General features: G+C 44.6%; 1 protein-coding gene across 1 annotated transcript in view; it reads left to right on the top strand.

The window, feature by feature from the left end:
• Nucleotides 1-27,584, top strand: part of Edar (ectodysplasin A receptor) — a 67,853-nt gene that overhangs the window by 13,758 nt on the left and 26,511 nt on the right. Inside the window, exon 2 of the mRNA XM_051186720.1 lies at nt 27,193-27,261. Coding sequence (XP_051042677.1) covers nt 27,211-27,261 — 51 coding nt within the window. The 5' untranslated portion in view covers nt 27,193-27,210. The remainder of the gene's footprint in view (nt 1-27,192; nt 27,262-27,584) is intronic.

Raw genomic sequence — 27,584 nt, 5'->3', positions numbered from 1 at the left:
CAGATGTTGGTCCTATAAAAGTAGGGAGAATATGAAATTTTCATTTCTGATCAACTCCTAGTTGATGCAGTGCTTCCAAGATGACAGTATGAAGAGTGAATTTCTAGACATCCACTGAGAGGTGCAGAAATACAAAAATAACTCCCACCCTCTAGGGACAGAAATGCTGAAGAGTTAGGAAGACACTGTAACTCCATCCTGGGCTGGCCCTGATAGGAGGTCCCTTAGTATCAGACACTCTCCCATCCCCATAGTAGAAACCATAGAAAGCTTAGTGTGCTCTCTTTTTCTCTCTTTCTCTCTTTCTCTCTCTCTCTCTCTCTCTCTCTCTCTCTCTCTCTCTCTCTCTCTCTCTCTCTCTCACTTTCTCTCTAACTCACAAGTTAGTCCCCAAAAAACCTGCTTCCCTCCAGGTGGCTCATATTGCAAATGCTGGGTGGGGTTTTCTGTTTGTTTGGATTTGGGCTTGGGGGGTCTTGCTTTGTTTATTTTTTTTAATTTATTCTTTTATGGTTTCATACATTTATACAATGATACATGATTATGGCCACTGACCATCTCTACAGTTTTCTCTGGACTTCTCCCCACCCCCACATAGCTTTTATTTCTTCAGTATCAAGCTCAGGGTGAAGGGAAAGGATGAATTCTGTTCACACAATGCTATGGAAGATGTCAGCTCACTTCTTCCCTGGTAGCCATATAAGGAGTTGTTCAAGCCTTGCTTCCTCAGCTAAGGGTATCTGCTAGATCCTTCTGCTTCAACTCCCAACAAGCCACTGGGTCTTTCTAGGCTCTGAGACAGCCCAGAAAGCTCCTCATGGCTGGTTTCAGGGGACAGATGCCTCATACCAGCACCAGATTCCAACCATAGTTTGCAAAGCTGCAATAAGAGAAACGATTTGGAAATTATGAGTAAGCATTATGGCTCATTTATCTCATCTTCATGCATTTCTGTTTATTTGTATATACTTAGAATGTGCATCATATACTAAAGGAGAGTTCAATATGCTATCACACAGATAGAATGCCTTTTTCCAAAGAATTTTTAAGGTTGTTATTAGTTTTAATTATGTGTTTTTGTGTCTGTATAGGGTATGTGTCCCTCCCCCAGCTGGAGTTACCAGTATTTGTGATCCACCTAATGTACATGTTGGGAATCAAACTCTAGTTATCTGCAAGAGCAGTGCAAGTTCTTAACCAATGAGGTATCTCTCCAGCCCCCACTGAAGTGTGTTTGTGTGTGTGTGTGTGTGTGTGTGTGTGTGTGTGTGTGTGTAATGGATAATGCAAAAAAGAAAGGAGGGAAGGATAGAGGAGAAGATGGGAGGGGAGAAGAGAGAAGATTAAAAACAGCAAAGTAGAAGACTTTGAGATGTGTGCTCCAAACCATTCATCTCAAGTTTTTGGTTGGTTGGTTGGTTGGTTGGTTGGATGGTGGCTGGTTTTTTAAGATAGGGTTTCTCTGTATAACAGGACTGGCTGTCCTAGAACTTGTATCCCACGCTGTCCTCGAATTCACAGAGATTCCCCTGCCTCTGCCTCCCAAGTGCTGCCATTAAAGTTTGAGGCATCAGCACCCACCCCAACCTATCTCAAGTTTTAATGTGCCATGAGCCACCTGGGAATCTAGTTTAAAGTTGGATTTAGATGGAGGGGGTCTGAAGCCTGCCCAGATTCTGCACTCCTTCTAAGCTCTCAGCTGATGCTAGGCCCCTGCTTGCATACCACATAGCTCCCCCAGCAGTGGAAGTAGAAGCCATGCTTCCCTCAGATTGCTGCTGTTAAATGCAAGGGAGACAGTCAAGCCAAAGAGTACAACTCCATATGAGCCAGGTAGGCATTGCATAGTACTGCATTCATGAACTCTGGGGACAGTCCTGTGTGCCCTGATGGTCAGCACTTAGTAGCACTTTCACTCTCAATTATGCTTCCCTGGAGATGTCAGGGGTCCCTAACTCTGAACAATCTGCTCCTGGATTGGCAGCTAGGCAGGACTTCCTGTCTCCACAAAGCTGAAGTTGGCAGGTTACCTAGATTTGCTAATCTCTAGGTTTTTCCACCTTTTGTCTCCATGAAGTCACTGTTCTCAATAACACTGTTACACAAAGAGACACTTACCTTGCTGGGTCCTTACTTTCCTTTAAAAAAAAATTATTCATGAAACCCTCAAACAAACAGAAACACACTGTCTAGTTTTCTGCTGTAGGTTGTGTTATTGGAAGCTGGGGGTGGGGACAGGGGGAGGAGAATAATTCGGCAATGAAGTGAGATTGAGACAATTAAATGATCAAATCCGTCCTGAATTTCTCTATAGAGATGCACTCTTTCTCATGCACAAATAACCCTATTCGTTTTAAGTTTTACAACCACCTCATCTGGGCAGAAAAATCAGGAAGTCACTGATGCACACCATGCTGTTGTAAACGTCCTGATAATTAAAAAAAAAAAAAAAAAAAAAAAAAAAAAGGATAAAGACCAGAGCAAAGCAGAGAACCCTGACTTGAAAGACCCACAGAGCAGCCGCATCGCCTTCCTCAGCCTCCTTGCTCGGTCTACAAGCCCTCAAACCATCTTTTCCACAGTTCGCTCACAGCAGCCTCAGGGAAAACACAACCATTGAAGTAACAGAAAATTCTAGCCTTTGATAGTCTCTCTTTTCTGTTTGTCTCTATGAAATATAAACCCACAGTGGTTATCACAGATACTTGATCTAGGAAGCAGCAGGCTGGCTGGTGGTCTTTTGTCTTCCCCTTTTGCTTTGATTTCTTAATTGTGGCGCTGTTCTCTTATTTGTCTGTTCAACTGAAGGCGGTGGTCCACATGCACCCTCTCACAGGGCAGGTTTCCCACTCCAGCCACTATGGACTCCTCACAAAGCTAATGATTTGTATCCATGATACCATGATCCATGATACAGCATCTTTAACCATGAAACTGACATTCTCCAGAAAACCAAACGTGGTCACCCTAGTAGCCCGGTGTTTAGGAACCAGGAAGCTTCCCTATCATATGCATAAGTTCGGTGCCCTGGAACCGCGTTATCCCTGGTGTTCAGAACAGAGATGCTTTTTTCCTAAAGCAGACCTTCAGCTGCACCTCTGGGAAAACGTACACTGTATGACCGAGACCCATACTCCAGGCTCTGATGCCACTTAACTGCACTGTGGCCCTGGGAGACTGATATTCATGGGATTTTCTGTGTTCCAGGAGGGGCCATTCTGAAAGGGCTCAGGGCAGCTCCAAGCTCCATGTTCCCTGGCAGATCAAGTGTTATTTATTCAGAACAACTGAAGGGCTGAAGTCTCTCCAGGGAAAAGAGACTAGAGTTTTATAGGATAGAAAAGGGTAAAATTTGGGGATGAAAGGTAGCCTCTGCAGGTCAGTTCACGGATAATCTTCAAGTGGTAGGTGCTGGTGGATTTAGTAAATCTCCTTAGTGTTATCAGTCAAGTCAACTCCACTGTTTAGAGCTTCTCAGGCTTTTAGGTAATTAACCCTTCACTCCTTGCTCCATGCTCCATGTTCTGTGCCCTGTGCTTCATGCTCCATGCTCTGTGCTCCATGCTTGCCCAAAGCACTGCACTTTCCAAAGGCCTGGAGCGACATTAGTAAATACTAAAATCTTCACCCAACCTCAGCCATTCATTGTAGATCATCTGATTCAAAGGAACAGCTGTTTCTCAAATTATAGTGGGGTTATGTCCTGATAAACCCATCATAAGTCAAAAATGCATTAAATAGCGGGCAAAGTGGTTCAGCAGTTAAGAATACATGCTCCCAACACCCATATCTGGCAGCTCACAAACACCTTTAACTATAGCTCTAGAGGATCCCATACCTTCCTCTAGGGCACCCTCACACACGTGGCTGCTGCACCCACACACATGTGGCATACATGCACGTACACATACACATAGCTAAAAATGAAAATAAACCTTAAAGGAATACATTAACGGCAACTACCCTCAACACTTCCTTGTGACCAGCTCAGTGCACTACTGACTTGTGAACTTGGGACTGACCAGAAGCCAAGCTCACTGCTATGCCTATGTCCAGCATCTTGAGAAAAGATTAAAATTCAAAAGCTGAAATGCTACTGAATGTATATCTCAAAACCATCAAGGAGGATTTTTTAGTGTTAAAAGTAACAAAAAATTTCAGATATATAATAAAATACCATGTGAGTAAATCTTTGAGTTTTTGAAATTGAATCCCTGGCAGGACAATGGTGGGAGAGGGAAATAAAGATGAGAAGTTACTTCAAAGTTAACTGATCACAACACCTGAATGTGCTAATAGCTTTCTTATCAGAAGTTGTTTGGGCCAAAAGCTGCAGGAGATCCAAGGATACTATGATGATGTCAAATGTTTTCATGGTGCATATTAAGCGCCCCAGTTGGAAGGTAGGAGATGTCACTCAAAGATAAGGAAATTGGACCTGAATTTTACAACTGAATTTAATAAGCACTGATTTGAGGTTGAGAGTACCTGGTTTTTCCAGTTTACAGGAAATGCATCTTTGCCTGCAGGGCTGGTTATAACAGGAAAACCTGGGCAAATGAAGTCTGACACAGAGGAGGGGGTCTTTGGATATGAAAGGTCTCCATCTTGGGTTTCCTCTGTGATGTGATTTAAAAAAACAAAAAACCCAAAAAACTCTGATCCTGTCTTTTCTCTTGCCAAATGCCACACCTCCCCAGCATCAAATGCCAACCTAATGCCATGGAGGCCAGAGGCATTCCCCGCCCCCATAGGAATGGAAAAAGCACACAGATGCCCAAAGGTATGGGAAAGACCTAGGTTCCCCTGAAGCCTGTGGAATGCAGAAGGAAAACCCTCAAAGGAATGAAATTCTCCTCACCATTTCCTTGTTGGCAATCTCTTTCTCATAGAGGATTTGGAAAACAAATGTAATGAATAGTATCATTAAAAGAAACATCCGGGACCATTCCTCACCCACACACCCACATGCACATTTTCTGACATGGCAAAGTATTTTAAATGGGGGTAATATTAAATGAAGTGTGTTTTTAAGAAGTCCTGGGAATACAGGTGGGTTGTAGTACTGAAAACAGAGCTTTAGATTATTGACATTTATTTTTCAATGTTCATTGAAAAACTGAAATTTTTATTTTTCAGTGTTTAAAGATCAAAGCTGGATTTTATAGAACCTAACTAAATTAATGGGAAAGAATTGATCTGTATTCTAAATGTACTATTACTGTACACTTTTATTTTTGTTGTGATGCATGGCTTGCTGAGTTTCCCCAAAAGATTCTGTCTGAAGTGCTCTGAACAGGCCTTTTGCCTGCTTGTTTGTCTCGTTGCACTGGGCGAGTTGAATACCAGGCAAGTGCTCTATCCCTGATATCTCATCTCTTGCTCTACTTTTTATTTTGAGACAGAGTCTCACTAAATGACCAAATCCTGCCTTGAACTTACTTCTTGGCCCAGGAAATCCTCCTTCCTCCATTTCCCTGGTAGCTGGGGTTAGAGGAGGCACTGTTATACCTGTTCAGATGGTGCTCTGATTGATTAGGAAGGGCCACAGCCTAGATCGCATGAGCAATTAGCCTAAATTGGGGTCTGGGTCTGTGGGAGTCCCTCCTGCAGATGACCCTTTGCATTTGTTCTTTCTAGAATTAGTTTATTCATTGCAGTTTCCAATGACTCGCTGACTTGATTATTATACAACAGTCCTTCTTTGTCTAAAACGTAACTTCTCTGGTTGCCAGGGGTTTTTCTCTTCCAAGAGTGCCATTTTCCTCTCAGTCCCAATACCTTTTATCTCCCTATTTTTTGTCTCTTCTCCAACTTAAAGGGACACAACTCCATATTGGCTCCTCCCCATCCCCACCTACCATGAATATGATTGTCTTGAACATCATCCAGCAAGGACTGGTCTAGTAAATGGTTGGCTTCTGGTTCCAGCACAATTTAGCAGTGGGAACTCAGGAAAAGCCAGGTCTCTCAGAAGCTCCACTCCTCCAGGAGCAGACTGAAAGCAAGTTTATCAAAACAACTAGATATTTTCATTAGGGTTCTTGATGGGGGAGGGGAGCACCCGAAAGACCACCTTCTGAGCCACTCATTGGGATAGCCACCAGCCACTTTGCCTGCTTATTCACACTTAATTAAAATTCATACATGAAGAACTTGGTGTCTCAAGCATTCTAGCCATAGTGCAAACAGTTTTCAGCCACATCCCTACTAGTTGAGGAAAAACCATTTAGGGAATGATTGGCCTCAACTGGAATTGGGTTGGGGTTGTGCTAGACCTGAGGTATGGATGGGACTTTGGGGGGTGGCTGAAAGAGGGACTGTGTGTGTACCAGATGTGTTGTTGGGCTGAGCTGAGCTGAGGTTTGGTTGAGGCTGCACTAAGATGGGCATGGACTGGGGTTGAGGATGATGTTAGACTGGGCTTTGAGGGCTGGGTTGAACTGGCCTCAATTCACCTCCCTGTCCACTGCTGATCTCCCTCCTGTATGCTCGGGCTGCTTCACACCAGCCCTCCATTTCTGAGTGCCCATTTCCTACTCAGAAGATCAGAGAAAAAGGATTCTCCCTGGCAGGGCTCAGATTATAGAATCAGGTTTTTCCCACAAGACCCTAGAGGATAGATCTCAGAATCACCCAATTGGCCATAACACCTTATGGGATCCCCAGGGTTACTATGTGCTAACTGAAGTACTCATTCTACAGTTTATGAAAGGAAATCCTTGGAAAGCAAGCCATTTGGTGACTGTGAAATATCTTGGGAATGTTGATATTCTACATTGGGAACAGCAGTATGATGGGTGTGTCAGCAGACACCTAACACACTTGTACCCTCACTGGAAGACATTCAGACCACTAGTGGACCCTGATCAATGCTTCATGACCTCCAGTGAGCAGGTCAAGATTAGCATTTCCTTTAATAGTCCAGTATTGTAGCATGGGATAAAATGGAGACAGACTCTCATGTAATAAACATTGGTTTACAGAGCTTTACATATCCTTCAGCTAAAAGTGTGCAAGTATGATATATGGTTATGGTTGCTGTGGCAACAGATTTGTGGAATAGTCAGTATTGGGACAGACAACAGCTTCCTCTTATTGGCCAGTACTGCCACCAAACAACTGAATGCCCTGTACATACTTGGTCCTAGCAAGCACTCCCTAAGGGAAAGGCTGGCTGAGTATGGGGTATCTAGAGCCAGTTCCTGAGTTACACCCAGGCATTGCAGGAGCATGGCAGCAGGCATGGTGCTGGAGAAGTGATTGAGAGCTACATCCTGGCATCCATGCAGACAGACACAGAGAGACTGGGCCTGGCATGGGCTTTTAAATGTCAAAGCCCACCCCCAGTGACACCTTCCTCTCACAAAGCCACACCTCCTAATCCTTCTACACCCTGGTGACTGATCATTCAAATATATGGGGGCCATTCTTATTCAAACCACTATAAACTGCCATCCAGGCTGTCTGGGCCAGAGGCCCCAAGGTGCTCCTCAGCCCTGTGACTGTCTTGGGAACCAAGTCTCTTTGAAATCTGAAAACCCTAAATAAATTTGGCATAGGTTTTAAAATACCACAGATAAATAAAGCAGGATGCCAGATAATAAGTAAAGAATCCACAGGATAGTCTCCGTCTACCTAGGAACATTATGGTTTAGACTTTTAGCAGAAGCCAGCTCCCTCCCATCCCGCCTGCCTCTTAAAACTCTCATGAGTCTAAGGGCGCTCACTGCAGCGCTCCACCTGCTGCCTCTAAGCACCTGTCTCCTACTTCACACACACTGGCAAGCTTGGATTCATTCTCTCCCATGAGTCTCGCTGTCTCAGAAAACAAATCTTCCCACCAGTCCAACTCTTTACCCACCAAACGATGCAAGTCTTCAAACTGAGACCAGGGTATTCCAGCTTGACCTTGCAGCAGCCTTGACAGCATCACTGACATTTGGCTTTCCCTGTATCCTCCCCCCCCACACACACACACATACATGCACGCCATTAGGCACTATTCCAGCATGTTCTTGAAGTCAGGAATTCATGGGAAGCCACAGAGAACTTGAGTTGGCACCAATGTTTCCCTGGCTGAAGCCCATATCCCAGGCATGACCTTGGGAGCAAGCATAGCTTCTATTCCTCATGGCTGGTGACTCCAGTTACCTCTGCCACCAGCTATGGAGCTCTTCAAGAGGACTCATCAAAGGAGGGTGAGAGCATGATGCCACTGAGACCCCCATAGGCTCCACAGCTATGTTGCCATCCTGCTCTGACCCTGTGCCTTTTCCCACGCTCCTGAGCCATCATTTGGAGTACCCCAGGGTTACAGAGGCCCAAACAACCAGAATCCCACTTTTGGATGTCAGGTCTCCTGGACTACTTGGTATCTTGAATATTCCCACATGCATTCCTGCAGATATCTAGGGTGGTACCCAGCCTCCAAACTGCAGCACTGTCATCCATCGGTCCTCTGCCCCACTGTTCTCCTTCTTCCCTCTGACCTCAGCAAGCCCTGTGAATGAGCCTCCCACCTCAGCCCATTTGCCTGTTGTAGGCTTTTCCACTGAAGGAGGGACTAGCTCATGGTTGCTAATGAAAGTGATCACAATCCCCAAGTATTTATCTTAGATTGTGGTCGTTAGCTGCTGAAGCACCCCCAGCAGCAGTCTGCAGTTGATGTGAAAACAGGCGAGTCCCAACAATGAGCTTAAGGAAAGGTGTCAGGTATAAATCTCAGCTTCAAACACCAGGGTGCATTCCAGACTTCAGAGACACTTCTTTGAATAAAGGCCCTTCTTTTTCTTTTTTTCTTCAATCCCGCCTTTCTTGTCCTTGAGCCTGGAGCAGGATGAAAGTATAGGGGTGTGTGCGTTCATTTAGTCTGATAATGAGGGTGAGGCTCGCGGGCATGGTAATTTGGCAGCTTCAGCACTTCCTGTAACAGTTTTAATTTTTTTTTTTTTTTATCCAAAGGCTGCTTAAAGACAAACATTTTTTGTTAAACTGCTAGTAGTTCACTTTCTGCAGGAACCGTGCAATTAATCTTGTTTATATTAAAGAGGCAGGTTGCCTTTGTCAGCTTTCCTGAGCTATAATTAATAAAGATCAAAAAAACGTTACAAAGACATAATATTTAGCTTAATGCAGATGAGGCCAGGCAACAGCTGCATCAATCAGAGTAAAGGGGAAAACAAATACCCCTTTGGAATAACTCGGATATATTAAAAGGCAAGGTTCTTCAGGGATCTTTTCCTCTGCCAGCTTTCCCTGGAAGGCCCTGGTGACAGGGTTTGGACATCAAATGGTTCATAATGACCCAGCAATTATAGCTCAGCTGCAGTTGGAAGTACCAGAGGAGTCTGCAGTTTAACCTAAGTTTATCCAGGTGTGTGGCTGTAGATCAGAAGCAAGGAAATTTAGCTTCAGTGGCCGGAACTGGTGAATGAAGGAGCAGAATGGAAGACACCAAGCAAGCCAGGCTGCTCTATTCGGAGCCCTCTGAAGACAGTCATTAGAATCAACAGAGTGAATAAGATGAATCCAGTGGATACCTGCTTTCCTCAGGTGACTTCCTAACCCTGTGACTCAGACCTATGGCTTTCCCTGGCTTTCCCTGGAGAGTTCAAAGGGATTGGCTCTGCTTTCAAACCGAAGCCCATGGGCTTTACCCTGTCATAGACCTAATGGAAAACCACTACCTATAACTCACCAAGGGGTCACATGGAGACACAGTTTGAAGACTTAGAGGAAATTGAGACAGGAGAACCATAGGCACATGTGCAGGTATCATTCCTGCTGGGCCTCACAAATGTGAGATCCCAATTACAGAAGTGCAGGGTGGGGAAGAAAAAAGCAAAGGGAATAATACATCAAAGATTTTTTAGCACATTGTGACAACACAAGAAGATAGCGCAGAAGGTGAAGGTAGCTGACTGCAATGAAGTAGTACAGGGAAACCCTACTCATCAAACAGTCACAGAAGTTTCTGGCTCATGGCTCTTGGCTATCCAGAACAGGGCCGGCCTATTCAGATGACTCAAATTCATTTCCAAGTTTTAAGTGATGTTCACGGGTGTCACTCTCACATCTCAAGTCTTAATCTTGTGCCCTTTAGCTTCATAATTCTTCCTTTCATAACTTATAGGAAGGATCCCATCCTATAGACACAAAGATGTTCATTGCAATAATATTTATAATAGTGAAAACTGGAACCAATATGAAGGTCATGTTTTAAGGAATTCATTGATTTGTGATTTGGCAATGTAATGAAACTCTTTGAACCATTAAAAAGAAGGCCATTTAATAGTAATTAAGTGCTAGGGCAGTGTTTCTCAACCTATGAGTCATGACCCCTTTGGAGAGTTGACTGACCCTTTCATGAGGGTAGCATATCAGATATCCTGCATATCATATATTTACATTATAATTCATAACAGCAGCAAAATTATAAAGTAGCAACAAAGCTAATTTTATGATGTGGGGGTCACCATGACATGAACTGTATTAAAGGGTCAAAGCGTTAGGATGATTGAGAGCCACTACTTTAGGGAATGAAAAAGCAAACCACAAGCACTATGACTAAATCAATCCTAATTTTTTCTTAAAAGGTGAGTTTGAGCAAGTACAAAAACAATTAAAATGTATAATTGAAGTGATTTTATTTACTTTTTAGATATGTCTTTTATTTCTAGTTCTTCCAAAATTGGAAAATAATTATACCACTGAGCATGTCTTGGCACTCATATGTGCCAGACACCCTGGAATAGGATCTAGAGACATTTACTGATGAAACAACCATTACACACAGATAGTTCATCTTCAAGAACATATGGCTGTTAAGTGGCCAATGAGGAAATGAGGACTTTTTATTGCTTATTTGCTTCTGGCAAATGTATTTGTGGTGGTTTGAAGGAAAATGGTCCCCATAGGCCCATGGATTTGAAGACTTGGTCCCCAGTTAGTAGAACTGTTTGGAAGGTTTGTAGATTTGGCCTTGTTGGTGGAAGTATATCAACTGAGGCCTCAGAAAGGCATGCCACAGGAAGAAGAATAAGACCAGTCCTTAGGGCTAGAGTTAGTAACCTCAATAGTCCAGGCCTGATAAAGAAAGTCAAGCCCAACAGGTCAACAGAACTTTCCAACAACTTAACAGCTGCCAAAGTATAACTCTTGTCTTTAGATTGCATATAGCATATCATTATAAAATTATGTACAAGAAAATATTCCAGCTACATGAGGAAGTAGGAAAATTTGACACATAATAATAATGATTTTAAAAAAATAGTTAATAGAAACAGTCTTAAGGTAACCATTGTTGGATGTAACAAAGACATGAGAACAACCAATTTCAATACACTCAAGGATGTAAAGGAAATGTTGAGCACAATAAGTAAGCAGATAGAGAATTTGGGCAAAAAAAAAAAAAAGTGAGTCTTTTTTTTTTTTTTTTTTTTTTTTTTTTAAGGAAACTCTAGAACCAAAAAGAAAAAGAACTTAACACCATGGAGGCTATGAAGGAGCAAACTGAATTTAGATCAACTGAAATTATCTAAAAACAGAGGGTTAATAAAATTTTAGCATGCTCTTCCTTACTTATTGGAGACAGAATCTATATATTCAAGACCTTTTGCAGCTAATACTCAAACTGTCTTCTACCTCTATCTCCCAGTACTTCAAATAAGTCCTACCTCACCCACATCCCAGTTTTGTTTCAAAAGAGGTCAGGGTAGGAATTCAAACAGGGTGGGAATCTGGAGGAAGGAGCTGATGCAGAGGCCATGGAGGAGTACTGCTTGTTGGCTTGCTCAGCTACTTTCCTATAGAACCCAGGACCACAAGCCTAGGGATGGCACCATCTACAGTGGACTGGAACCTCCCCATCAATGACCAATTAAGAAAATGCACTATAGACTTTCCTACAGACCAATCTAATGGAGGCATTTTCTCAGCTGAGAGTCCTTTCTGAATGGTTCTTGCTTGTGTCAAATAGACATAAAACTAGCCAGCACAGCATGCACTTCTCAGCCAGAGAGGGTGGCAAATGGTCAGTATTACACCCACAGGACAGACTTGATGCCTCTATGTCATGAAGAAATAAACCGTGACCTGCCCTACCTCTCAGACACATGGCATTGGAATGGGAAGGATTAAACAGTCCTTGTATTTCCTGCATTAATCTTACCCTACCCCACATACTGCTATTCATGGGCTTGATCCTTGTAAGAAATAAAGATGATCCCTGACCTACAATAAGGCTATATCCCAATAAGCCTGTTGAAGTATCCTAAATCATGAACTGCTCTCAAGACATCTGGTCTACCCTGCGTTGGAGCTTGGCCTAGACTGCCTCACACATACTCAGGTCACCTACCCTGCAGCTAGGTAAGGTCACCTAACACAAAGCCAGTCTTCTGCTGGTGAGAATTCACCATTGGATATGGTTAGTGGTCATTAAAGTGTGGCTCCTATGGAATGCACATTGCTTTCTTACCATTATTCTGTCATAAAGCTGTAGGTTGGGGTCTGTTATACATGAGGAAAGAATATGTTTTAGAGGGTTGTAGATTTCCCCACTGAGAAAGCTTGGATGTGTTCCTGTGTTACAGCCATTTCCTAAGGTCAGATATTTTCCAGGTGTCCCTCTGCTAGCATCACAGCTTGGCAGAATGCAATGCACACACTGGCTGCCTAGTGGGCCCAGGTGCCACAGCCTGTCTCCACATTCCAGAGAAGCATGTCCCTCTAACCAGACACTACTTGCTTCATACCCTCACAAAATGAGGATGTTAGCCATAGGGAACTCACAAAACTTTGAGCTGGAAGGGACATACTATCCCTATAGTCAGCTGTCTATGACATCTACCACTGGACACAGATAAATATGGCTGTACATATTTGTGGGGTTTGCAAGAAATGAAAGCATCCATGTACCACGTGGTCTATGGGGCTGAAGGGGCTCTCTGGTAGGAGGCACTGGTTCCTGCAGCTCCAAGCATGGCTTCTAATGTCAATTGATCTATCTAGTGGGCAAGAGATGGAATCCCTGAGCATCTAAAGAAAATAAGAGGTGCTTTGTGACCTTATAAATCATGACCTTGTTTGGAGGCTGGTTTCTTAGGAGTGATGTCAGCATAAAATAATGGCCCACAGGAATCAGAGGTTCAGGCAAGGTCATCCTGAACCACCTGACCCAGGCCTTGACAAACATAGCCATACAGGGAGCATAAGATGTCCAGGCCTGGGCTGGATAGATGGCTCAGAGATTAAGAGCACTGAGTGCTCAGGTTCAATTCCCAGAACCCACATGGCAATTCACAACCATCTGTAATGAGATCTTTGTGTTCTCTTCTGGAGGCAGAACAGTGTATACATAACAAATAAATAAATCTTGAAAAAAAAAAAGAGGCTACACTGACTGAAAAACAAAACTGTCACAATCTCTTTCTCTCTTTCTTCCCCCTCCCTTCCCCCTCCCCTCCCTTCCTTCTCCTCCCTTCCTTCTTCCCTCCCTCTATGTCTGTGTGTGTGAATGGTATTCCATTCTTCTTTAAAATAATTATTTTTTATTGCTTTTATTAAAAATAGATGATGCTAAAATTCTAAATATCAAACAGTGCAATAAAATATGAAGAAGAAAGCAAGGTGGATAAATCCTAATTTTGCCACCCAGAAATAACTATCATTAACTTGCAGTAGATGCTACAGGGGTTGTTGTGTATGTGAGCAAAGTCCTTGGAGTTTCTCCAGTGAAGAGTTTTGCTGCTTCTTAAAGGAATGCAGCACCCGTGAAGGAAATGTCAAGAACTCAGCCTTAAAGCTGTTCTCTTTGGAAACTAGCAACAGCCAAAGCCATCTTGCTTGTACGTTTAAGAATTGTAGGAGGCTGTTCTGGGTAGGAAGCACAGATGGCTCAGGACAGATCCACAGGCTTCTCAGAGCCCCTGCTTTGGGCAGGACCTGGGCTAATGTAGACATGCTTGTGCATCTGTTGTCCCAGGTGTGTCCCCAACCCAAAGACCAGCCCTGACCGCAGGTGCAAGAAGGAATCTGGGTGATTCCGAGGAGACTATTGCTGTGAAGCAAAGGAGGCTGGGAGTGCCCTGCTGGGTGCACCCTAAGCACTTCTTACCTGGAATGGAGGGCTGCCAGGAGGAGGGCCATATGCCCTCAAAGACACCAAGCACTTGGCAGCCCTCCCAAATGACTGATTCCTCATGCTTGAGGATTAGCACTTCCAGCAGCAAGATGGAGAAGTGCAGTATGAAAGACCTAAGTTGGGAATCTCTAGTTTGGTTGAATTGTCTTTTACTTCAGGAAGGATCAGAAGGGAGAATAGGATAGGAGAGTCATGCACACACACAGGGTAGGACCTGCCCCAGGCAGCCATGCTTCTATTTTCTGTCCCTGAGAATTTAGAGGCTCTGGGCTCCTTACTAAATGGAAGTATACAACATTCATCCTTAAGCTTCACAGCACAAGACAGGCTTTCCTTTCTTATAGTCTGCTGTGTGCACAGACCACATTTGGGACCCATGATCTTTGAAATAAGTATCTCTCTCTTTTTTTTATTTTAGCTATATTATTTTCCAATCATTTTTCTGGGATTCTAGGTGGTTGATGTTTATGATGTTCAAATAAAGCAAATTTTATTCATTCCAGCTCCTATGAGGTCCTTAAACGACCCTTTCCAGGATTTTAATAAGTTAGTAGATCTCGGGCTTTTAAACTTTAATTTTATTATAGTACCAGTATTGTTCAGTTCTAAATACTTTGGCATTATTGGAGGGCTCCTGGTGTAGGAATAAATAAACCACAGCATTCCAACCATGACAGCATTGAAACTCATGTGGGACACCTAATAAACAGCCCTTTATGTGTAGCCTGCTTCACGCTTTAGCAGAGAACCCACTAGCCTCTCCCAGGGCCTCTGGAGGAGGGCTCAGCCACACACATTGTGGCTGGTTTGATCTTTTGTCCCCAGATAAGACCCCACCGTCTGCTACCAGAAGGTGAGGCTGCCACGAAAACAGGCAATACCACATGCTACAGCTACAACTCCCTGTGGGCAAAGGCTCCAAGTGGCACTGATGAAAAGCAAACTTTTTAAAAATCACCAAACTGGTGTAACATGATAGAGAATTGTGTCACTCTCATCATGCCACTTCAATTGAACAGAGATGCTATGGGTTCCCCAGCAAACTCCCCACCCCCACCCCACCATCTGTCATCCACACAGGCAACAATGAAGATCTCATGGTAAGTCTGGGCAGGCTCTATAGTCATATCTGCCTCAGCCCTTGTGCTTATTTGGTGATATCCAGAGCATCTGGACCTGGACAGGAACTGCAGCCCATCCCTCCTATCCCTGGATGTGAGCTGCTCACAGTACTGCTGTGATGGCCTTTCTGCCCCAATCCCAACTCTGACACTTAACACTGCAGGGAAATACAGTCCCCTACTGTACCAAGGGCATGAGTGTCCCAGATCCTTCCTACAGTAGGAAAGGGGACATATTCATCCATCCCACTGACAGATAAATAACAGTCTCATTAGGTTAGGCACAATAGGGGCAGTTCCCACCAACACTGTCTGGGTTGAACTATGTGGACTTTTTAAAGAAAATACTGTTCTTCAGATTACATGTGCACACTACCGATTCAACAATCTTCACAAGTCATTCACATGAAAGTCCTTCTTTTTACCCCACTTGACAAGTGAGGTCACTGAGATACACGAAGCAAAAAAAAAAAAAAAAAAAAAAATCCCTGTGAGGTCACTGTTCAAGGCTGTCTCTTGTCATCTTGACCCAACCCAGTAGCATCCCTCAGACTGCCTCTCCAAGGGTGTACAGATACCAGAATGCAAGCAAGTCAGGCCCAGGAAAGTTCCTGGGCTCTCATTATTCAGCATACCAAGTCAATAAAAAGATGCTACAATCTTCTTTTTTTTTTAAGTTCTAATTATCACATCATAATTATGCAGATTTGTGGAGTACAGAATGGTATTCAAGTATGTATGTCACAGGTCAGGATAATAGGTATATCCATCATGTCAGACATTTACCATTTTTTGTACTGGGAACCTTTAACTACTAGCTTTCTTTATGGTCAACTGATTGCTACCAACCATAGCGATCCATTTGTGTATCAGAACATCAGAGTTCTTCCTCCTGTTCCATTACTGCATTGAAGGCTAATCTTTGCACTGCCAATTTTTGTGCAGAAGTCAGGGTGATATTGAAAGCACGTTTTCCCAAACCTATGTGACTGTCAGAGCCATGCTAACAGTTCTGGATCTTCCAGGCTACTTACATCCTGTTTGGTCAGGGGCAATCCTACTTTGCTTTCTTTAATCAGTGCTTGGACTAGACAGTGCCTCGTGCGTACTAGACACTCTCCACTGAGCTCCAACCCCAGCCCCTTCCATTCTTTTTCTAAAAAGTATATTTAATACTTCAACAATGACTTTAGTTATTCCACCTTGGGGAAAGGTTTGGGGTGGGGAAGAGAATAGAGGGCAATTGCATTATAATTTACCTCTGTTAGCAAGTGGCTTGGCTGAATGAAGAATGAATGAAGCCAGGAACAGGTTTTACCTCAACCCCACTGATTCCCAGGCCAAGAAGGATGTGAACAGTCCCTGTTTTATGCTCCATCCAGCAGAGGCCCTGAGGATACGAAGCACAACCATCTCCGGGGTCCTGGCTGAGCTTGCATGGGTATCATGGCCTCTCCGAGTCCTTCCTGTTACTGTACTTGTAAAGAGAATGCTCTTTCAAACCGGTGGAACAAGACTCTAGTTTTGACAGGAAGGATCCAAATCTTCAAGTTCCTTGCTTCATGTTGGGACTCGAATTTAAGATAGAAAAACAAAGTGCTCTCTGAAGGGGGACACATAATGGCTATTTATAGTCTGCTCCATCTGGGTTATCTGTGTGAAACAGCACCTGTGCTGGGTTATTTCTGTCAGTGGGGGCAGAAGGAGTAGCCTACAGAATTAGGGGGTGCATCTACTTATGAAATGCAAATAAACCAAATCTTATCCACTTATATTTAGAGCCTGGGGCACAGGTAGGGTTTTGTGGCTGCATTGGTGTGGTCTTAACACATTACCCCCTAGGTTCTTGGAATGTGAACCCTTTATGGGAAATGTGGATGCTATGATTGTACCTGGAAGTTAAGCTGGCCTGATATTGAAAGGATTGAAAAGAAAGCAGGAACGTACGAGAAGCATAAAGTTTCAGTGAGGGTGGGAGGTGAAGGAGGATCCTGGCCTCTCCAGCCTCATTAGAAACATGAGTAGCAAAGGAGAGAGTGGCACAGTGATCTTCGCTGTTTCCATGGTTTCATAAGGCCATAGATGACAAGGATGTATGTGATGAAACCATGCCCCAGCATGCTGAGCCTGCCCTTTTCTTGCCCTGTAGAGCCTAACCTTAGCTTCCTTGCTCTCTGGTTCTGGAACTTCTACTCCCAAAACTCTGGAAAGATAAAAGCCCTAGGCTTCTCTCTCTCTCTCTCTCTCTCTCTCTCTCTCTCTCTCTCTCTCTCTCTCTCTCTCACACACACACACACACACACACACACACACACACAAACACACACACACACACACACACACACACACACACCATCTGTAGGACCTGCCAGATACCTTCCTTTCCCAAGGCATTCCTGATTCTGAATGATCAATCTCTCTGCTCCTCTATAGCTCTATAGACTGCCAGATGTGTAGAGAGTGGAAAGTGCCTTTGTGGCAGTGCTGGGTGGTACAAAGAGAGGTCTGGATGTAATGAAGCATTTGCCAACAGTGGGGACTGTGTGAGCCACATCACACAGATACCTGATGGTGTCCAAGAAAGTCCTCTCTGACTGCTGCTGTCCTCTCTGTAGACATATCTCTGGTGCAGCAGCTTTGCATAACCCCAGTACTCATTGAGGCTACCAGGACCAAGATCCCCAGCATCCACAAAATGCGGCTCCTCTGAGTCCATGTATAAAAGATCCAGAAGGGTTTTTTTTTTGAGAGTGACTACATACAATATCCAACAACATGCAGTTGTTTTCAACACTCACTCTATGTGATTCTGATAAGGTCATAGGCTGTGATTGCTCTGGGCAAACACTATGCTTTAAACCAATGGTTCTCAACCTTCCTAAAGCTGTGACCCTTTAATATTGTTCTTTATGTTATGGTGGTACCCAACCATAACATTGTTTTTGTTGCTACTTCATAGCTGTAATGTTGCTCCTGTTATGAATCATAAATATCTGATATGCAGGATAGGGATAGTGACCATAGGATGAGAACCACTGCCTTAAACTGTCCACTCTCCCTCTCGGCACATTCATGGCTGCCTGGAAAGAGGCTGGTTCATGCCTGGTTCTTGTGAACCTACATGTTTGTTTCTCTGCCCAGTGAGACAAGACAGCCACAGGTCCTTCAGAAACTCAAAAGTAGTTTGGAAATGTGGTGTCTTGCAGCTAAACTGTGGACTGGACAGAAAACTACAGCCCATGCATGGCATCTCTTGGGAGAGTCCAAAAAGTCATGGGCATAATCTGAGGGCTCCTCTTTTGAAACTTCTCATGTCAAACATTGGGTCAAAACAGCACTAGGCTCTGGAAACAACCCCAAAACACTATCTTAAAATGTAATCTTAGCAAAAAGAAGTCAGATGGGGAAATGGAAACAAGGTTCTCGCTTATTAATATGATGGAGCATGACTTATCAGTAGAAAAGAACACGACACTAATTCTAGCCATATGATGATACTCTCTCTGTTCATTAAAAGAGATGAGCTGTATGCAGGCTACATACATGCTTTTTCCACACACCAGACAGTCTGGGACATACAGGACACTGTTTTAGAGCATGGTGAGGACTGCTTGTGATCCCTGCACTTGGGAAGTAGAGTCAGGAGGATTGAAATCTTATACTGACAAAAACTGATTGGTGACAGCTGGAGTGTGGGCAGGAGGCAGGTGCATGGCAGAGAGAAGAGGAAAAGGGTTCAGAACCATGAAGTCTATGCAGGTACACATGATCATAATTTCTCCCTAGGCACAGAAATTGTATGGTTTTATTATGTATGGTTCCTCACAAAAAAGATGAGTACTTTAAAACTAATTTAGTCAGCAACATGAATATAAAACTACAGGCCGTTGATAAGAACAGTGAGACTTCGGGTGTTCCAGAGGCCTGCATGCTCTGAGAACAGCTACCACCATGGTGCAGTGTTTTCCTACAGATTGTGCCGGCCCTTACCCCAGCCCTGCCTTGGCTGGTGTGTCACACAAAGTATGAGACAGCATCTTGCTGTGTGCTAAGTGAAGATGACATTAGACTTTGGTGCTAAGGTCAATAGGGCACCTGAAGACTGCTGTTGGGTCCTAAACAAGGCTCAGGTACTCTCCCACAGGACTGATTAGGGCACTCAAAACTACTACAGCTTCCTCTCTACAGTTCATCTTCCAAAGATCATGGTGACTCATAGGGCAACCAGGAGGACAGGAATATATGACAGAGTGGAGGGTGGTTACACCGAAGACATACATCTTGCCCTGCCCTCCATATACCTGCAACCTGCCTTCACCTTCAGAGAGCCCCATCCATGAGAGAGCAGACTAACTTACCCATATAACAATCTTAGAAGAGCCAAGAGCCCTCTGAGGCTTCTTACATCACAGCCTACTGTCTTATTTGCCTGACATGCTTTGCTGAATAGGACAAGCCAGCTGTGGCCCATCCTCTTCTTCATTTTCTTCTACTTGCCCCTGTGATTCAGCTAATGTCTAGCCATTCTCCTTTCAAAGGATCTAGGACAGTCTTTCTGACCTCATAAATGTTCCCTATCTCTATGTTCCCACTAAATCTATCACTCATTCCTCTCATTATTTTCTTGCCTTTTGTGATATCCACCAAATTATAAAATGCTCCAAAGGACAGTGTTGTCATGTTTGTTCAGTCTTATCTAGAGTATTGCTTTGGGCTGGTGGATAGGCAGAGTATGAGAGAAAAATCTATGCATGCCCACACACAGAAAGAGGGAAAGGAAGGAGGGAGAGAGTGAGGGAGGGAGGAAGGGAAGGAAGAAGGAAGGGAGGGAGGAAGATAGGGAGGGAAGGAGAGTAGAGAGGGGAATGGGCAGGTCCTGTACCTACAGTAAAGTACAACAAGAAGCTGCATATACAGCTGTTGTTTATTCTGCAAGAGTATAATGGAACTGAGAATTCCTGTGGCCTGGTGGCATTGCAACCACAAGAACCTTGTAGCATACATAACGCATTCTTCATCTGTCTGTGGTGATGCTGGTGTACACAAACCTACTGTGGTGCCAATTGCTTAAGAGAAAACACATAGTAAAATTATCTACACTTCACATTTGCTAATGATAATGAGCTACTGTGTTACTTAGGTATTTACTATATTAACTTTTAATTGTTGTTTTAGGGTGTACTCCCATTACTTATTAAAGAACAATTTAAGGGTTGGAGAGATGGTTTGGCTATTAAAAGTGTGTATTGCTCTTACAGAGGACCCAAGTTCAGGTCCCAGAACCCATATCTGGTAGCTCATAATTGCCTGTGCCTCTGGCTCCTGGAGGATTTGATGCTCTTTATGGCTTCTGTGAACATCCACACTCATTTTCATGTATCCCCGTACACATAATTAACTAAAATAAATCTTAATTAAATAAATACAGCTTATTGTAGTGTTTTGTGTCCCACTGACACCAGGCTTGGACACCCCACATGCACTGTGTCTCTTCATAGTTTTGCTTGATTTGTGTATCCTCAATTATTCTCTTCACCATGGCCCTGGAGCAGTATGCTGCACCACATGTGCCAACAGCCTGCTGTGTGCTAGGCTGTATCATTTAGGTTTGGGCAAGAGCAGTCTATGACACCCGCATAAAGACAAATTCTCCATAACATACCCATTATTATCTATGTACATGACGTACTTGTGTCCCCTGAAGAGCACAAGTGTCCCCTGAAGAGAATACATAGACATGCCCCCAACCTTTGAGAGGCAGCAGAAGGCAAATAACCACTCACACTCTGAGATTAGCACCAAGAACTTTCTGTGTGAAAACCTCTGTGAAGGTTCCTGGTTCTCTACCCCTGAATGATGTAGTTTGAACTTCTCAGTGCCCCCCCAGTCAGTGCTCCCCCACCTACTCAGTGCTCCCCCAGTCAGTGCTCCCCCACGTACTCAGTGCTACCCCACCTACTCAGTGCTCTGTGCTCAAGCATTTCTGCCTCATCTTCATTCTCTGTCCCTCTGCTTGATGAGACTGCCAAGTTTCTGCTCTGGACTGTCCTGCCATGTGGCCATGAAAGTTCTTTTCTAACAGAACCATGGGTGGCCTCACTTGTCATGGATCCCAGTAGGAAACAGAAGAAATGGGGTCTCCTGGTTCAAAACAGCCATTAAAGACCTATGCCAGAGGTACATTGTCACACCAAACACAATATGAAGACCTTTCCCCTGAGGAGCTAATAGAGGAAATGAGGCAGATTTTCCAAACAAAAAAGTGGAATGAGTTAATCTCTGTGCCTTGGAGCGATAGTTAGCAGTGCCCTCTGTGTCATCAATCATCCAGCGGAAATGCTTATAGTTGCTGTGATGATGAACCCAGCTTCGGGTAAGAATGCAGAACTATCTTTGTTAGAGAGAACTGGGGGCCTTTGGGAGATCAGAGAATCTTAAGCCCTGGAGGAAGCTACCAGCAGCCACCCCTCAGGCTCCTCCTGCAGGAGAGTGCTTTGTGGGGGGGTGAATCTGTGGGAGGGAGAGGACCTAGCCCTGAAGCTGCTTCCCACACACTGCTGACTGCCAGCACCTGGCCTCACTCTATGGAGGAGCCTGGTGAGCCCCTTCAGGTTTCACCTTTTCCCCATCAGACATGGCTCCCTACTAATATTGCATGGTTGTGGGGGCAGGTGCAGAGACAGCAGACCTCTGATTCCAGTCAGTGCAACCTGGTGCAGACAAGCTAAAAACACACTTAGTTCCCCAATGCAGGTACTCAAGTGGGTAGAGCAGAAAAAGATGAAGGACAGAGGCAGCCTTGGCCCACACACACATAGAGAAATTACTCTGTTTGCTCATCCTGGGGGGCTACATTGTTTCAGACAATAGATATGGGATAGGATGTACTCAAGGTGGTACCCTCTTTGTAGGAAATAAGCTCATAGGTAGCCTCTCCTCATTCAAGGTTGGGCCAACAGGCCAGATGTACATGAAGCCCCTGAGACTAGGATGTCCTGGTGATAGTGACTATCGGAGAGAACAGCCACACTCAGAGAACAGAGGCAAGCTGCCCAGTTAGGACAGAGTCTGAAAAGAGGACTTGGGACGATGTGTCTAAACTCCTGTATATTTTGGTGTTTGGTGCATTTCTCCTCACACAGGAACCATATCTTTCTCTGTCCCCAGGGTCTGGAAGACAGTTGCATGCACAATTTCATAAACACTTTACAGAAACATGGGTGAATGCAAGTGTCGGTGAACAAAACTATGGAAACTGCAGAATATAGATGAGAGATACTGTTGGCAGTCAGACTTTAGCAGAGTCTCTCTTTCTGTGTTCTTGGGAAGAGTTCTTCCTCATAACCTTCATTGTGCTCCCAGGAGATCTCTGAGACTTTTCTTCCTTGAAACTGTTTCCTTCACAGTGAAGCCAAAGTCACTGACAGCAAGATACTTTTCTCAAGCCTGCTGCAACCTCCTGCTTTCATCTAAGTCATACACAACCTTTCTAGCCAGTGGCTCCTGAGAGACCCCCCCACTCCAATCCCTCACATTGAGCCTTTCAAAATGCCTCTGCCTTTTCCTAAAATACACTTTCCAAGCTAACGCTACCTGCCCCTACAAGACTTAGGCAGGTTTCCATCTGCCTCACTCTCCACAGGAATGGGATATGGGCCTCTGAGCATGGGCACCAGCTGTTGTGAGCTAAGTCTGTGTATTTTTTCCAAGCTCTGTGCCCCCCAAGAGTTCTCAGGCATCCCTGCTCAGCATCAGGAATGGCACTAAAGGAAGGGACAAAACCTGTGAATCAACAGGGCCTCTCTACTGCAGCCTCATCATGGACTTCTAGTCTCCAAACTGTAGATGACTACCTAACCCCTGAAGTATTGCCTGAAGGGTAATACTGTAGCCCAGAATATAGTCCAGGTGGAACACTTCAGAGATATGGTCAACATACAAGAGTTGACCAGTCACTACTGTGGACCCCAGCTTAGCGAACCACAAATGTCTCAAGTACCACCTGAACCTCCCTGTTCCCTGCCAGGTACATAGCATTTTAGCTACACTTGTCAGTGGAATTTAGACCTCATGGGGAAAGAGTTCCTTGACAGAAGCCCAACTATTTGTTTGGGCCATAAGTTAATTATGAACGTTAGTCCTTAGTTCCAGCCATCTACAGTGTGCAGCCATGGTTCCAAGGTTTAGGCGGATAGGGAGGGAGGTGTCTGTATAGCTTTTCTATCTCCAGCTAAAGGGAAGACAGGCAGACAGGAGAATCCCTGAAGGACCATGAAGACTTTGTCCCAGGCACGTTTGTGTCCAGAAGACCCCCAAGTTCTCTGAGGTCACACCATTCAAAATTGGCTATAGAGAGACAAAGAAGAAAGAGCCACAGGGAGGCCATATGCAGAAACTACCAAGCCAGGCTGAGGGTGAGAATAGGGGGCTGAGCTTAAAGTCAGGGGTGGCTGACCTCTTACTCCCCATGTTTCTTGGGCTTCTCTGACAGAGGCTATGTAGACCCAGCCTATGCTCCCACAGAGACAAATCATGAAATATTCCCACTGTCCAGCCCAGGACTGTACATAAATAAAGTATAGGGACTGGAAACAAGGGACAGTCACATCTTAGACAGGTTATTTATCCTCTTGGCACTTCTATTTCCTGACCAAAGCAAAGATAAGAATTGAGCCCACCTCAAGGGGCGGTGATAAAAACAAAGTCTGAGGTTTGTGGTATACTGGATCATGAGCTGGCAGTTCTACAATTGGCCATGTTGTCACTCCAGGTAGAGATTGTGTGGAGGTGGGAATGGCATAAAGCAGAAAAGTAGAGGGGGTGGGAAGGTGAACCACTCATGAGACAGTGCCAGTCCTCCCTGGCCAGGGCTGATTGCAGACGTGGCTCATGTGGTCTGCCTGGGCCTAGAGTCTCTGCTGGACTATGGAGAATGTTCTAGACATCACATAACAGGCAAGTGCCACTTAATTACAATGGGCTATGTTGACAGCCTGTGGGGGGGGGCTGGCCTGGGTCATTGACCATCTGACCAATTAAGCAAGTTTAGCATCAGCATTGCTTGCAGGCAGATGGGAGGGGATTCGACTACCATTACCAACCAGTTGTGGGCCTCCCAGGTTGAAGGCAGCTTTCTCAACTCCTAGCCCTTGCACTTCTATCAGTGTGGGGAACTGGGGCTCCCAGCTGGGCTGACCTCCTTACCACTCAGACCTTACACCTTCCAGGATAAGTGGCAAATTACTAAAGATGCTGCTAGCTTTTTGTGAACCTTTGTCTATTTGTTTTCCTTTTGACCCTAGTTATATTGGGCACATCTGTAATGAGCCTCCCAAGAAATACTGTAGGCCGACACCAAAGTGCACAGGCCCAGCACTTTCCTGTTTCAGGGAAGCTCCCAAGAATCTGCTATAATTAGACATCAATTAAATTAGAAACCATTAGTATGCCTCCTGGAAGGCCTCCAGTAGCCAGAGCTTCTGGCCCTATCCACAGTCACAATGGAAACTCATCCCTGTTAACCCACTGTCCCAAAAGCAAGGTCAGAGCTGTGGGCCTAAGGCAGGAGTGTGTGTGAGGACAGAGGCCTGTTTCTGACCTCTGATGCCTCAACCCCTCCTCACCCATTAGGGCTGTAGCCATCCTCTCAGCCTCTAAGCCTGCCCCAGCTTGTGTCTTGCCAGAAGGAAAACACCTAACAAGTTCACAGTTGAGGGCAACCTGAGCACTTTCATCTTGCCTTACAGGACTGAGGTGTGAAGGAGTCTGGAAGCCTGGCCATTTCTGGCAGGCCACCCAGTTGACAGCAGTGATGTGTGAGGGCAACTTTGAGGTACCTGAAGCCCACAGAAGACCCAGACCCTGTCCCTCAATGCCTTGCCAGTGACCCTAGTTGGGTTTCCCCAGACTCTTGCAGAATGCCCATCTTCAGACAGCTCTTGGAATAAAATAGCTCAGTGGTGTTTTTGCTATCACTAAGTTCACAGAGTAGAACTAAACCATCCACTCAAATCATTGATCCATGCCTCTACACTCTTTTACTTCCAGCCAAAAATAATCTCTGCTGTAGAGCTAGGGAGCCATTCAGACCCCACTCTTGTGCATACAGACAGTGTCATAGCCTGCAGAACCAGAGAGGTCTTCTGTATGAAGTCCTTGCACTCAACTGTGAACAGTTGAGCCCTTCATGGTGCTCCAGGGAACTGAAACATTTATATTCTTTTCCTAGTGCTAGAGGCCAAACCCAGGCTTCACACATGCAGTGGTGGTGAAGGACCTCACATGTACAAGCATGTGTGTTGGGGTGGGGGGTACTTAATCATTGAGCTACACCCCCAGCACAGAATTCTGTTGTTTGTTTATTATGGAGATAATTAAGACATCTCGGAACACTACTTAGATCCCATCCACCCTCCTTAAACAAGAGAGTGGCCACTTACTGCTCCATGGGGAGGAGGCAGGAGGCTAGGCAGAACTGCTCAGGAAAGAAATATCCTGAATTCTGTAAGTTCCAAGTTCATCAGATACAGACCCTACCTACCTCTTCTCTGTCTAGTTACACCTTGGGTATTTCTCTTCTATATGTACACTCTAATTCTAGAACCCAGACTGAGCAGGACCTTAAACCTGCTGGGATCAGAAAGTAGATTCTGAACTTTCAAGGCTTCCCTAGCCCTGCCCAACTTGTGCAGCTCCTCTCACCTTCTCAAACTTACTTTCAACACACAAACAGCCCTTTGGCTGCTGTTCTCGTGTCTTTAGGCTATTATAGGGCCAAGTTCCTACAAGGAAGAGGGTAGGGAGACAGAGGGAGGAGGTGGTTTCCAAGTGCATGTCTGCTTTGAGCCTCCCTACCCAGCATTCTTTTGTGTGCTATTGAAAATGACTTGTTCCCATGAGCAACCATAAGGAAGAGGGGATATGGCATAAAAGATTTAGGGGGTTCTTAAGGGCTTAGTTTGACTTGAGGCTTAAGTCAGTAGTGGATTCTAGAAGGTTCCAAGTATTCTCTACCTATCAGAGAGTATGCTGTTTGTCATTAATTTACCCTCCCTCAGTGTTAACATGGTGGCCATAGGTGGCACCTGGGGAATCTAGCAGCTCCCATGAGTACATCACATGAAGGGTAATTAATACTCATACTCCAGGTAAAATAGCTTGACCTGGAAATACAAGTCCCAGTTCATAGTGAAAAGTTGAGCAGATAACACTGTAGCAGAGCAGTGTACTAATGTTGGTGCAAGTTTGTAAATTCCTGCACTATGGCATCCTCTATACATTAAATAGTTGTATGACCTTGGATAGTCACTTAACCTCTCTACCCTTCATTGTTTCAATTATAAAATTAGGAGGCTGAATTGCATCATCTCACTCATCCCTTCTAATGACTTCCCTAAGAAAGGGAAGACCCTTCCAGTGGGCTGTGAGAGCAAGTGGATGGACTAGACCCCAACAGTATCTCCAAGATTCCTGCTGTCCTGGATATCAACAGGCAGGACCAGCCCAGGGCACCTCGTAGTTAAAGCTTGCACATGATGACTCTTCAAACTGGCCCCTAGCTCCCAGCTTAAGATCAGGCCCCATTTGCTCAGCCTTCTCTCTAGGGGTTCTTCCTAGGGCATAGTATGATGCTGGAGAAGGTGTGTGTGCTGCCTTCAGGGTCATCAGCCTGAAGCTTAGCTTAGAGTCTGTCTATTCCAGTTGTCTTCAACCACCCTAATGCTGTGACCCTTTGAAACACTTTCTCATGTTGTGGTGACCCCCAAATTTTGCTACTATTATGAATCATAATGTAAATATCTATTATGTAGAATATCTGATATTCAACCCCCAATGGGGTTGTGACCCACAGACTGAGAAAGAATGGACTCTGTTCTTTGGGGTGTGCAGGTGAACTAACTGATACTGATGCAGTATGTCTTACAGGTAAGCTTCCAGAAGATCATGGCCCACATGGGGGACTGCAAATGGATGTCCTGGCTCCCAGTGCTGGTGGTAAGTTGTTATGAGCAGGTTTTCCTGCCAGCCTTGTCCCACAGCTGTGCCAGCCCCAAATAACACACAGAGACTCTGTATTAGATATAAAGCTGTTGGCCTGTTACTAGCATTATTTATTGGCTAGCTTAGCTCTTCTATCAATCTAAGTATTTTCACATGGTCTTATCTTACTGGAGAGAGGGTCCGGAGTTCTTCTCTCTCGGTCCTACATTTTTAATCCCTTCCCTATTTCTCCCTCTCTCCTCCTTGTCTCCTAGTCCCACCTATCTTGCTTTCCTATTGGCCAACAGTGCTTTATTCATTAACCAATAAGAGAAACA

The sequence above is a fragment of the Phodopus roborovskii genome, unplaced genomic scaffold (genome assembly GCF_943737965.1).
Source record: "Phodopus roborovskii unplaced genomic scaffold, PHOROB, whole genome shotgun sequence".
NCBI lineage: Eukaryota > Metazoa > Chordata > Mammalia > Rodentia > Cricetidae > Phodopus > Phodopus roborovskii.
This window is presented reverse-complemented; position numbering and strand designations above follow the sequence as displayed.